Source organism: Temnothorax longispinosus, chromosome 5 (genome assembly GCF_030848805.1).
Source record: "Temnothorax longispinosus isolate EJ_2023e chromosome 5, Tlon_JGU_v1, whole genome shotgun sequence".
NCBI lineage: Eukaryota > Metazoa > Arthropoda > Insecta > Hymenoptera > Formicidae > Temnothorax > Temnothorax longispinosus.
In genome coordinates this window covers 6,873,928-6,886,628 of record NC_092362.1, presented here as the reverse complement: position 1 = coordinate 6,886,628, position 12,701 = coordinate 6,873,928, and the positions used below count along the sequence as shown (strand labels likewise).

Genomic DNA, 12,701 nt, shown 5'->3' with positions numbered 1-12,701 from the left:
TCTTTTGGACTTGTCCGCTGATCCTACTCCGCTCCGTATTTATAACCGCGCTACATATAATAGTTTCGCGTGAACATTCGCCATACCCCTTCCATATCAAAATAGTAGGAGTGCGGCGATTATCGTGTCATGTGGGACATTTCAATTATATCGGATTACGCGCGTCTAATCGTCGAATTTCAGAGCGCTCTCGCGTATCCGAAAGGAAAAGGGAAGAAAGGGCGTAACGTCGCCGATTTTGTCTCGCTCGAGCGATCGCGCACGGATATAATAACTGCGAAGATTCAATTGATGATGAATCACGAAGTATTAATTGCCCTCGCATGCTGCAGTCAATTGTTCTCGTCTATCTTCAAACGTGTCATAGCTGCGTTTAGGTAATATCCAATCCAATCGTTGCGCAGTAGGTACAACAAAAATTTTTAATGATAAAAATTTTTTATTATCATTGCGGCAGATAGTGATGGCTATTAGGTATATTATATTATAATTACATGCTAACGATATGTTATAATCAATGTGCCAACGTATACGATGTGTTGTTTTTATAAAGCCCTTCTTAATATATATACGTATAAGTATATATACGTTGCATACTGACTTAAAGTACTTGGGAAATAATTTGCTCAGCAATGGGTATTTAATATATATTTATGAAAATTTATTCTTCTTTATTTTTATCTGAAGGCAAGATTTAAATTATCCAACATTGTCAATTTTTAATTGAAAAGTGCATATATGTATAGTTTACTCAGCAAATGCAATGGGTATGTATAATATATATATTTAGATAAATTTATACTTTCGTATCTTTATTTTAGGGCAAAATCTAAATTATTTAACGCTATTGATTTTAAATAAAAGCTTATATATAAATGGCATATATTATTAACCCTTAAATGCCACCCGGGGTCCAGCGGACCCCAGACCCTTTAGAATGAAATGTTTTCAAATGTTCTTGCCAAAAATGGAGCTCATGCTCCCATTGATGATAGTTGAGTGATTGACCTACCCGTTTGTACACTTAGCAGTACTCAGTTTACTTAATTTTTTATACTGTGTTGAAATTGAAATTTTAACAATATAAGCATTTTATTCTCTTTTCTAAGCCTTGAACAACATTGAAAATAATTTCCATAACTAAATATAAAAAAATCAATGAGTAAGGAGACATTTTTCATGCTGGGGTCTTTTAGACCTCATGTGTCATTTACGAGATTCTTGAGAGGTGTGGCATTTAAGGGTTAATATGCAAAGCTATCGATATACGATAAATAATTGTTTCAAAAAAGAAATATTATGCGGATTTTCTTTTGTTATACATATTTTTATACATTTATAGCACGTTTTCTTAAAAATACATTTTAAAAAATTATGTTCCAATTACATGATTGTATATTATTTTCTGTTATATTGACTAAAATGCAGATTCGATGATTCTTAGCGTCATAGTTTCTGGACTTATTGACAAGCAATAATTACACGCACTGATCAATCTCGCTTAAACTGTTTTATTTTTGACACGTGTTACAAGATAAATACGCGCTCGAGGAGGCTCGAAAGGAGAGAACTCGTTACACGTCAAACTTGTTTAATTAATGTTCTCGTGGCGATTAACGACGCTCCTACGCGCGTTTCTTTGCGGTGCATGCGTATGTCGTGAAGACGGTACTTTCTCAGTTGCCTCTTGCCATTTCAAGGGGTAGGCTAATCGGTTGCCCTTGTTCCACGTGTAGAGCTCCTGAAACGAAATGGATGCTCGAACGCGATACGATATAATGATAAAATATGGTAAGTCATTATCGGATAAGCACGTACCTTAGTCTTATGATTATAGCTGACTGCCGTGGTCTTGTGGTAGGGGTTAGTGAACGACAAGTTTACATCCAGCGTTGTATTTTTGTAGAGATCGAGGGCGTATCTAAGGAATTCGGTCGAGTCGCGGATAATAATGATAATTTTCAGGTCAGAAAAAAAGCTAATGCGAATATACAGCACAGATATTCCACGATTATTCGTGGATATGTCTTGAAAATATGCGATATAGTAAAAAGAGAAGACATAATAATATAGTGCTAAAAATTAAAAGAGATATTGAGGATATTAGGAAACATTGAAAGTCCAAGTATATAGGTAAGAATTTCTACAGGTTTGTGCCTTATATCGTAACTTGAAGGGCAGTTTGTCATTCGTGTTACCGTATTTCCATAGTATTGTTGGTGACGTTGCGTATAGCGTAAAGCACGCCTCCCGCGATAAACATCTCCGCGAATCGACGGTGATCGATACTGATATTCCACGCGTACTGTATCTGCATTTCAATTGGATCCATTTTCACTACTACTGTATTTTTATGCGTACCGCTGCAATTAGGTGATAATGGGTAAATGACCCATAAACCTGCAGAAACGCCACATTATTACATATCATATTTTATATGTATAACGTTTTCATTTGTAATATTTAATTCCGCGTGAAAAAGTACTAAATATTTTAGTTTAATTATTCCTCTTTAATTTATAACGAACATTTGCCTGCCGCTCGTTTTACCGTTTTCGTCCACGTTAATATCCGTGTAGGTGAAATTATGCGTGTAGAGATGGTTCTGGCCGTCGACCTCCAAGCACGGAAGCATCCGCTCGCATTTGGGTAAAAAGTCGGTGCACGCCCGGTGACCCGAGAGATCGTATCGAAGTATCGACGGTCGATTCATAGGGTTATAGAAAAACGACTTGTCATAAACCACGTGCCCGTTACCCTAGAAGAGAACGTCGACGGAGCGGATTAAATTCTCACTTCAAGCTCCTTCTCGTTAGACATGAAAAATTTTTTAAAGCAAATACGTCCATGCTTTTATTTTATAGTTATTTTACAGCTGTAGTTAAAACTCTTCTGGGGCTGTGTGACTACAATTAGAGATGTTTCTCTGTTATTCTTAAGCTGCTGACCTGGAAAGGAAAGTGTAATAATTTCGGATCAGTCGGCGTGTTGTTGTTAAAGTGCTCCTTCGTTTTGTATTCGTAGATGAAGGACGTCTCGTTGTGGCGGGTGACCCAAAGTCTGTGATCGGGCATGATATCGTTACTGGAGGACGTATCGTACATCCAACTTCCGTAGTGATCGTCCCCTTTCAGCACAGGTTTTCCTATCGCCTCTATGAAACCCTCTGCGAATTTACCAACGTCGGTTATTAACTTTCGAGTCCCCAAGTCGGGGAGTTCGCGTGGAAAGAGTTTGTTTTTTAGCCACGATATTACGGGCACTCGTGTTTAACGGGAGTGCCGCCAGTTCGTTAATTGCATAAACTTCCGCGACATTGCGATCCTTCAGTCATTAATGCACAGTTCTCCGCTGTGTACTTGACCCCGCCGCTATGTACGCGCTTGCACATAGCGAAGATAAATAAAAGTTAAATCAAAAAGAGACCCTAATCCGTCCCCAATGTGAAATTAAAACTTTATTTCAATTACTTTCATTTTAAATAAGTTCTTGATTTTCATTTCTTTTGTGAAAGTTAATAGTTGCGTGTGACTAATAGATTTATAGAAAATATTCAACACAAAATTACCCCGAGAAGATACCTTTTCATTTTACATTATTATCTTTTTTTTTTGTCGCATCGATTAAAAGTTCTCGACACGTCCGTTTCGCTAAATTTATACATACTGATTTATATACTCTTATGTCATGGAAATGAGCTATGTATGCGTTTACATTGCAGCTTTACACATCTACTTCCTGAAATTAATTGATCTACCCTGTGCAGGAACGCTGTTGGAATACATTAGTTAAAATTGATTAAACGTACCGGCTAACCGCGGCGGCAGCCACGTATTATTAATATCTCTCAACGGTTGAACGTGCACGTGGTCCATTATGTCTAGGTACGTGCACTTCGGACACGTCGTGCAGGTTTCTTGCGCAGGAATGCACGATTCTTGCTCCTGATCGACGCTCGTGGGCATTGGATAGCCGTACGTTACATGCTCCATCTTTCCCATTTTGTATTTCTCGAGATCCTTTATGTCATCTAGCATTTATTATTATTAATTAGAAAACACCAGCAGAGTCGTTTCTTAGAGACAGGTGTTAGGATCAATCTTGGAAAAAAAATGCATTGAAAGAAATTAAATTTCCAATCTCAGAAAATCTTAAAAATTATACGATGGATATAGAAGTAAGCTTTTCGTTTCTCAGAATTTGTATTAATATTTTATATTAATATCTATTTTCTCGTTTTATTTGAAGATCAGAAGTGACAAGTGTCAGCCTGGAAATGCTGCGCTACGAGATAACGCAGAGTAACAATTTACACGGACATTCACCTCGAACTCGGAGGTCTTACTCCTATATCCTTCATATTCCGTTGTAATTAATTAGTAAATTCTGTAGCTCTAATGGCTCTTCGTAATTCTATTATCAATTCAAGGTGAAATACGAGGTATAATCCGAGGCAAAACAAACCGTCTACTATAAAGGATCCCTTGACAACGTCAAGATCGTTTTTTGCCACGCAGTGGTAGGTCCCGTGATCCGACGAAGTCACCCTCGCGATTCTCAGCTTCATCTTCAGCTTTTCAGAATAGTTTCACGTATTGTAAGACACCTCATTTGTTGCTAACGTATAGCAAACGAGCAAGAACAATTTATTATCGAGATTTATACGATAAAACATGCAAATCACGTTCGTTAAAATGAAAAGAGGACTCTAAGAAAATTGCGTAAATAAGTGCGATATAATTGCGCGGATTCAGCGAAAGTCCGCGGATACAGGTTCGACGGGTTACCTTATAATTATCGCGCCTGTCGTAAACCTCCGTTCTGTACTTATCCGACATTTTCAGGCGACGGCCGTCACTGCGTTCCCAATGTACCACCGGCTCGGGAAAGCCTTCCACCTCGCATTCCAATGTCGCCGGATTTTGGTTTCGCACGAGTACCACTTGGTTGCGTATGCGAATGAACGGCGAAACTGGAACGCGATCGATTATCAATTTTAGCCACATATGTGCCATCGATTCGAACAAAACTGGTTCTTTCCGAGTTATTTTAATAATATCAAAACCCAGAGGACATTCATGCACGTTACTTTGCGGCCCCACGCGAAATCTTTTATAATTTTTAAACGCGTCGCGATACCTTCTTTACATTCACAATAAAATACATATTACAAATAATATAAAGAAAATTATTTTATGTGTAACGTTTTGAAAAGAAATTACTGCAGAATAAAAATAAAGAACAACAGAGTATATCAAAGATAATCTAAAGTTTTACATAAGAAATTTAAAAAAATATATACATATAATATACATTCATATATTTTATATTACCTATTTTATATTATAATACATATTACACGCTATTTTTCTCGTATAATTTCTTATGTAAAACTTTAGATTTAAACTGTCTCAACGTTACTTTATTTTTAATTTTATAATTTTATATTTCAAAATGCTACGTTATCAAAAAATTAAGAAAAGATATATATATATATATAAATTTTAAATAAGATTGAAACGTGCTTACATCTGACTTGAAGCTTGAACCTCTTGGAGACTGCTGGAGGTATTCCGTTATTAGCGTTGCACGCATACTCGCCCATGTGTTCCCGGGTCACCACGCTGATGTTGAATGTATGGCCCGTAACAGAGCTCACTAGAGTCGCAAGATTTATGGGAATGTTCGTTAATCCCGTTCTATCCGCCGGCTACTTATTAAAGAGAATTAAAGAGTCCGTTTATACCATGCCAGGGGCCCATGGGTATCATGGAACCGTCTATTTTGGTCCATTGTATAACGGGCTGCGGTTTTCCACTCGCGGCGCACCTCAGCCGTATTTTGCTACCTTCGAGCACAGAAATCACGCCACTTGAGTTTAACGACGGTGTAATCTCTGAAATTTTCCAAGACTGTAATATCCTCCGTAATATCCAAAATATCGTGATAGTTAATATGATGCAAGGATTACCTTGCGGTAATATATAAAACAATGTAATGAATAACGTATAGTGTTTTACAACGAAAGAAAAAGAAAAAAAACCGCGATTTTGCTAAGACAGTAAAGACAATAGGCCTTACCAATAATAGATGGCGGTATTAATAGGTCATTCTCGTTGTTATCGTTCATGTGTAACTTGTATGCCTGTATGCCTGATTTGCCATCCTTCCCGGGCGCTCCTGAATGACCAGGTGGGCCTATCTCTCCTGAAACATAAACAAGTTGCTTGTGAAATAAATAAAATGAAGATATGACGGTACTGCCATTACTTACCGCGAGGTCCTTGTGGTCCCTGAGGTCCCATTTGCCCTGGTCTTCCTAAATGAATATAAAATGTCAATTAATCTTTCATCTGCGAGATATTACGAAGAACGTACTATTCTGTTGTTATACTTACGATATTACCTAATTTATAACTTAATTAAAAAGTAAAAATTTTTTAATATAAGAACAATTTCTTAAGAAATGAAATTAGAAAACTAAATCTTCAATTTAGGGGATTAATCAAGAAAAAGATTTAATTTAGCAAGTTGAGAAATTATATATTTTTTCTCTCGCAACCGCAATCATGAAAACATTTTTTAAATTAAAAAGTATTATATTAAAAAATAAAAAGGTTTGTTAGTTAAATAAATATGCATTATGGAAGAGGCTGCTTTTAATGCGAAATTTTTATTTCGCGGCGGTCATTCGCATTCTCTCTCTACGTCGAACCTCCGATTGCGATACGACATTGTCAAGTAATTCTACATTCAAACGTACCGTCCGTTCCGTTTCTTCCAGGAAGTCCAGGCGATCCGTTCATACCCGGCTTACCGTTGCTCCCCGGTACGCCGTCCAGACCACTTCTACCGGGAATACCGTCCAAACCGGGCTCACCCGGTACCCCGTCCCTTCCGTCGAAACCCGGTGGCCCGATGTCACCCTTGGGCCCTCGGACACCAGGATGGCCTGGAGGCCCCTTAAGGCCGTCCATCCCCCGAGCACCCGGCAGACCCGGTTCGCCGGGTGTACCCGGATTTCCGGGCGCACCGGGGAGACCTGGTGGACAATACTTCGCAGACGAACGGCAAAAGTTCTCGATCACGTCATACTGGAACGCAAGTAAATAAATATATACATACTCGATTTGGTATACACATTAAGTTAAGCACTGAAATCTGGCTGTCCTGTATTAAAATTTCTAAAAAATAATGAGTATTGGACTCCCGAAATATAAAATAAAGATCAGGACTTAAGCGATTTCATTGAATATATATTCGATTGATGAAATCGCTTAAGTTTTTTTTACGCACTGACAACTGCGTCTGACTCTTATAGCCATTCCTGATCTTTATTTTAAAATTTCTAAAATTGTAGACATTTCTTTAATAACGAAATATTTTTTGTGACCTGATTCTCTGCAGACGTCTTGAAGTAATCTTGAAAAAATCTTTAGCTATTCTCTCTGATACAGTGATACATTTGAAATATTTGAATTAAAAACGAATTATCTTGAAATATTGAAATTAAAAATAAATTTCTATGAATATTTTTATTTAAAATATAAAATAAAGTCCGTAGAACGATATCTATTTTTCTTATTGGGTCTGTATGAAATAATGAAAATAATATGTTCATATTCGCACGAGCGTTATCATTATTTTAATGGCGTTATTTTAACGACGTTATTTTAACATCATTATTTTAATAGAGAAAATAGGTGTAACAGATACTTAGCAGCTATCTCCGAGTATCTTCTACATATACGCAATGTTCTATGTAGGTTGGCGGAACTCGTCAAGGAACATCGTGACAACGCTCGGCAAGTTTGAGGAGAGGATGTATTCACGGGGATGTATCGCGAAACAGGTAACTAGTTCTAACAATCACAGAGAACTGACTTGTATTCGTGTGTCGGCGTTAAACCAGACCCAATCCTGACCTCCGGCCACCGTTGGCGAAGACTCAGAACCGGATACCATCGGGGAGGCGGTTACCTTCTTTGTACCCTGTATCTCCTTGTCATCTCGGATCTGTAACCGAGCGGCCCGTACAATCCCGCGTTATTAAAGGGGGAAGATCTGGAGATACCCTCGAGAAATTAAATTGGGAAACCTGCTCTTAGGAGATCTCGGAAAATTAAACGCTGGGGAATTAAGAAAGCGAAATTTCTCTCATTTCTTCTCGTTCTCCGCAAAATTTTTGTATAATTTTCTTTTTTTTACATATCTTTCTTTATCTCGTGTAATTGCCATTTTGATATAATTGCGTGAAGCTTTAATTTACTACATATTATATTTTTCGTTGCAAGGTCCAGTGCGAGAAAATTGCACGTTTCAAAAACAGTTTCTCTCTGTAAATTAAAAAAATTGGAATTTTTGCTTCACGTGTAGACTCGGATTTGCGTCGATTTCCTTTTATTCTTGAGAACATTTTTCCTGGCTATGTATACATACCCGACTGGATATATCCGAAACGGCATTGTCCTCGGCGGTTGGCAACGCGCTGCTGCGTCTTCGCCGCGGAATTGCCACGACCTCCGCCGGGTACTGGCTTTTTACCCGACGAAGATCGCTCTCCACGTTCGTGACGTACTTATACAGATAGACGGACGTGAAAAACTGAATGATAAATTGCAGCAAAATGAGAGCGAGCAACACTCGCGGCTGGAGCATCCAACGTTGCACCAGTAATGCACTCTTGCTGTTCATGTTGACGGACGTGGTTTTACTCCTGTGAAAAGTCACGCCTGAAAAAGCCGTTCTCGCATTGCGACAAATTACCGCCAATTTGATAAAAAATAAATAAATGAAAAAGACTAATGAAAATTCTATAGATTCCAATTAAGACGAGGTGACAAGAAAAGATGGTCGTGTCTTCCATATCATATTTAATTAAATTTCTCGATCACTTTCGCCGAATTATTATTGTTAGTTAATAACGCGATTGGTACGTTACACAAACGATAACACGCAAACATATATACATTAGCGCGAAGACACGACGCGCGGTAGAGCGCAACTATTTCAATTGGATATCTCTGGCACGCCGCAGGAGAAGAGAGATCGGGGGAGAGAAGCACATAGATCTGTACCGTCTGATTGGTTACTATCAAGCGGAATTGACTATACATTAAACTTCATCAGCAACATCCGCGCGTTTCACGCTTCCGTCTCCTACGTCCTTTCGTCGCCTACATCCTCTCCCGCTCGCCGTAACGCTCGGTCGCTGATCTCAACGCTAATTTTTATTCCGTAAACTTTCCCGAACCGTGACCGCACTTTCGTGGCACACTCGTCGCACTGGAAAAGAAATACTTACAATTTGTTATAATTTTTTTTTTTTTAATTTCACACGCGTAGCGCGACGCACGCGATTTTCTCTCTTCTCGGCGCGCGCGAGGGAAACGCTCGCGAGTGCGTTAACGAAAACGCGGTTTACACAGCGGTTTGCGGTGTCCGCGTCTGTCCTAATGTAAACTAATATATAAACTGTGAGCCGGTGCCGTCGTCGGCTCCGCTCCGACGAGACGCATGCGTGAGCATTTCTCTGTGTATTACACCACGGCCAATTGTCATACATTGCACGTGTGAGACATGCGTAGCTTCGTAGTGTGCGCCGGACGACGACGGCCGGGGCACCGCACGTTCGTGAATGCACGCTCCGTTTTGTCCGACGCCACAGTTACACCCGAGCGCGTGTCAATGGGACGCGTTCCAGTCTTAATTAAAAAAAAGGGAAGAGAAAAAATATCGATTTCACGCTACAGTCGCTGTAACAGTCTCTTTCGCGTAACGCCTCGTTACAGCACGCCCAGCGGCGAATTACCGCTCGACGGTTAGTTAAATCGGAACTCCACGCTTGATGGAGATGTATAGATTTCCAATGAATCGTATAATTATTATTCCATATGCATCTATAATTGTAACTCGGCGATCGGGACGGAAATGAAAGATAGATAGAGAGAGAGAGAGAAACGAGTCGGTATTCTGTGAAAAAAAATATTTAATACATAAATATATATAAGGACTTTTTCTTTGAAGAGACTTGCAATATCTCTTGATAGCTGCATAGTATCACAGTACAGGGCCTTCCCAAGATTGAAAAGTACATATAAATCGATTTTCATTAGTGTACATATTATACATTTGTTCTGTACAGTTATCATTAGAACTAAAGTGTTTGCTCGTTAATCATGCAAATCCACTTGGTTGTTAGTAGAGCACTGCCCATCTCCTTCACACAGGATGATTTCTATATCGTGCTCGGGATCTTCGTTTGTATTTATGTTTACATTTTGCTTCGAGGCCTGTGGACAACGAGTTTCTTTAGAAATTGATCAGTTTTTGTTTTTCTTCTAATAATTCTTTTTCTTACCAAGTCCAAGGACGCTAAAAAATATCTGGCCACCTCGCAAGGCTGTTCCTTTTGAATGATGGTGTCGAAGCTGACCCTTCGTTGATCACTCGCCTTCAGAGTATCTATAATTCGCGATGTGTAATCGCGAATGCAAAACGTCGATCTTTTCTCAGCGTCGCGCAACTTTGGCTGTATCATTTCGTGCCACTTGTCGACATTTTCCTGAAATTGTGATTTATTTTGCTAGTACTTTACAACCATTACTTCCTTTCTTATCAATTTTATCAATCGCCGGTCGACTTACCGGCACGAAATTTGGCGAGTCTGAACGAAACCAAACGTCACAGAAACTTTCGTACGGAGTCGACGTGTCCACAGGACTCTGACTGTGAAGCTCCGAAATCCCATCGATCGAAGTCAAGTTATCGTTGACATTCATCGTTACATCATCGCTGATATGTGTGTCCAGCTCAGTATTATCGTGTAATCGAAATCCTAAAAGATCTAATTCGGCGTTTGTGACGTCTGTGTATTGCAAAGGATCGTACTTTTGTATATACTTCATGCAAGTACGCGAGTTTTCCTTAAACATATTTGGTCTATCTGGAAAACAACGTCATTTAATATAGATCGATAGATTTGGCGATGGATAATTTCAAGACAAATTATGATGGATTTACCTTTTTCGGAATAATACGAATCTTCCAAGCTAAGCAGGAGATTTCTCCTCGTTTTACTTTCTCGTTTCTTACGCGATGCGGGTGGCTTTCGCTTCAGCTGCAAATAAAGTAATTCAAGGACATTACTCAAAAAAACATTAATTACTAATCAAACTAATATTACGTACCGATTTCGATTTGGACTTTGTAGTGGAACGTTGCGTTTTATTCTTTCTACTTTTATCTAATGGTGTATTTTGTACAGAATTGACAAATGATTTTGCTTTCGCTAGATCCCCGTTTGAATCGTTCAACGACGCTGGATCGTCGGTCGACGAAGTCCTAAAATATCAGCAACTTGAAAACTCTTAACAGATTTATCGCATTAAGTAAAGACAAAATCACAAGTAACAAAAATATACCTTCTTCCTTTCGAATTTACCGACTCGGGCGGGCTATCTAGTAGACTACCGACGTCTATGGTTCCCTTGATATTATTGTTCAAGCATTGATCTTCCGAATCATTGTTATTTGATGAAACAGTATTGTCGAGATTAGTCATTACCGGCGAAGTTGCATCGGTGGGTGTATCTGGACACGTCTCACTCGGAATATTGGTGAGAGTCGCGTCGTGGCAACTATCGCTTGAAATATTCGTTGGCGTTTTGACAAGCGTGTTGTCGGTCTCGGTATCTCTGGATAGAGAGAGATTTTGTTGGCTTAACTCCAAAGACGTAACCAAATCAGAAATCTCTTCTTCTGGCGAATCACAGTATCTTTCGGACTCGGCGTCCACGTTGATATTCTCATTATTATCGTCGCGTATTGTAGAATCCGACGTATCACAAAGTCCATATGAATAATGTGATTTTTCTTTGACCGAGTCATCTCCGCAACAAAAATCTGAAACGCGAATAATTCTAAGAAATATTCGATCATGTCACAAATCTATTTTCAACAACTTTCAATCGCATACCTTCAGGCGCAAACTCGTCGACCAATATACCATCCCTACTTATATTTTGATTGCACCTATATAAAATATCACACAAGATCAGTTTAGCCAAGTACAACAAAGTTCAGATGTATCAAAAGAAGAAATAATACTCACCGGAAATCATATTTCTTGCCGACGACTTCCCCATTTACATCATAAATGTCAATAGAGACATGTTGTGCGATACCCTTCTCCAACTGAGTAAATCGGCGGCTTTTAGATTTGACAGAATCGTGTACTATATGATTCTTTTTAATGTCAATATTTTTATCTACTTCTTCTGCAAAGTTGACAGTTTTGAACTTGTGAAAACATGCGTCAGTCTTTCTATCTCTCTTTTTAGCGGGATTTTTTGTCGCTTCTTCTTGTCTGAAGAATTATTTTGTACATATCATTTCAAATTAGTAATTTTTAATTAATCAGCAAACCAAAAGATGTCTACACGTGTTTCAAACATTAAAAAATATCACTTACTCGTGAATCAATAATTCATTTCTGCAACATTCGGTTGTAGTCCACAGAGAATCGATTCTGTGCACGTACACAGCCGTGGAATTTTGTAGGACAAGTCCAGCCTCGCCAAAACTTTTGTTGCACGTCGTGTTGAACAAAGAACAATATTTCTCCAGAGTCTGCAACAATGCGAGAGATGTTACTTTCACTTATACACTGCGTTACCGTTGCGTCGTAACGGAAGAATTTT

At 38.8% G+C, this 12,701-nt stretch overlaps 3 protein-coding genes across 9 annotated transcripts in view; 1 reads left to right on the top strand and 2 right to left on the bottom strand.

Moving 5' to 3' along the window:
- Positions 1 to 1,495: 1,495 nt before the first annotated feature.
- Positions 1,496 to 9,483, bottom strand: LOC139813314 (uncharacterized). 3 transcript variants are annotated; one of them, XM_071778755.1, is made up of 16 exons: positions 9,078 to 9,483; positions 8,440 to 8,716; positions 7,885 to 8,016; positions 6,764 to 7,094; positions 6,275 to 6,319; positions 6,082 to 6,207; positions 5,747 to 5,896; positions 5,530 to 5,658; positions 4,788 to 4,972; positions 4,465 to 4,573; positions 3,809 to 4,030; positions 2,949 to 3,166; positions 2,551 to 2,758; positions 2,199 to 2,400; positions 1,819 to 1,921; positions 1,496 to 1,741 (listed from the first exon to the last, which is right to left on the bottom strand). In XM_071778755.1, exons 2-16 carry the CDS (start codon positions 8,692 to 8,694, stop codon positions 1,592 to 1,594), a joined length of 2,565 nt encoding a protein of 854 aa, XP_071634856.1. In that variant the 5' UTR covers positions 8,695 to 8,716; positions 9,078 to 9,483; the 3' UTR covers positions 1,496 to 1,591. The 3 variants fall into 3 exon arrangements, with proteins under 3 accessions (XP_071634856.1, XP_071634857.1, XP_071634855.1); XM_071778756.1 differs by having other exon boundaries at positions 8,440 to 8,732; positions 9,305 to 9,483; XM_071778754.1 differs by having other exon boundaries at positions 9,305 to 9,483.
- Pmca (plasma membrane calcium-transporting ATPase 2) overlaps positions 7,776 to 12,701 on the top strand; it is an 87,564-nt gene continuing 82,638 nt past the window's right edge. The window contains exon 1 of the mRNA XM_071778705.1: positions 7,776 to 7,852. The gene's annotated coding sequence lies outside the window, so the exon portion shown is untranslated. The remainder of the gene's footprint in view (positions 7,853 to 12,701) is intronic.
- LOC139813316 (uncharacterized) overlaps positions 9,971 to 12,701 on the bottom strand; it is a 31,558-nt gene continuing 28,827 nt past the window's right edge. For all 5 annotated transcript variants that reach the window (XM_071778763.1, XM_071778762.1, XM_071778764.1 and 2 more), the window contains exons 3-11: positions 12,473 to 12,630; positions 12,113 to 12,367; positions 11,978 to 12,033; positions 11,424 to 11,904; positions 11,190 to 11,343; positions 11,023 to 11,119; positions 10,647 to 10,945; positions 10,361 to 10,564; positions 9,971 to 10,292 (exon numbers count right to left, since the gene is read on the bottom strand). In XM_071778763.1, the coding sequence (XP_071634864.1) occupies positions 10,173 to 10,292; positions 10,361 to 10,564; positions 10,647 to 10,945; positions 11,023 to 11,119; positions 11,190 to 11,343; positions 11,424 to 11,904; positions 11,978 to 12,033; positions 12,113 to 12,367; positions 12,473 to 12,630 (1,824 nt within the window). In that variant the 3' untranslated portion in view covers positions 9,971 to 10,172. The remainder of the gene's footprint in view (positions 10,293 to 10,360; positions 10,565 to 10,646; positions 10,946 to 11,022; positions 11,120 to 11,189; positions 11,344 to 11,423; positions 11,905 to 11,977; positions 12,034 to 12,112; positions 12,368 to 12,472; positions 12,631 to 12,701) is intronic.

Bases quoted from the DNA above. Each gene is read 5' to 3' on its own strand.
- LOC139813314 (XM_071778755.1), bottom strand. From the start codon at position 8,694: ATGAACAGCAAGAGTGCATTACTGGTGCAACGTTGGATGCTCCAGCCG. The intron at 5,897-6,081 runs GTAAGGCCTATT...GGAAAATTTCAG, and splicing joins AATACCGCCATCTATTATTG to AGATTACACCGTCGTTAAAC. The intron at 3,167-3,808 runs GTACGTTTAATC...GTAAATTCGCAG, and splicing joins GCTGCCGCCGCGGTTAGCCG to AGGGTTTCATAGAGGCGATA.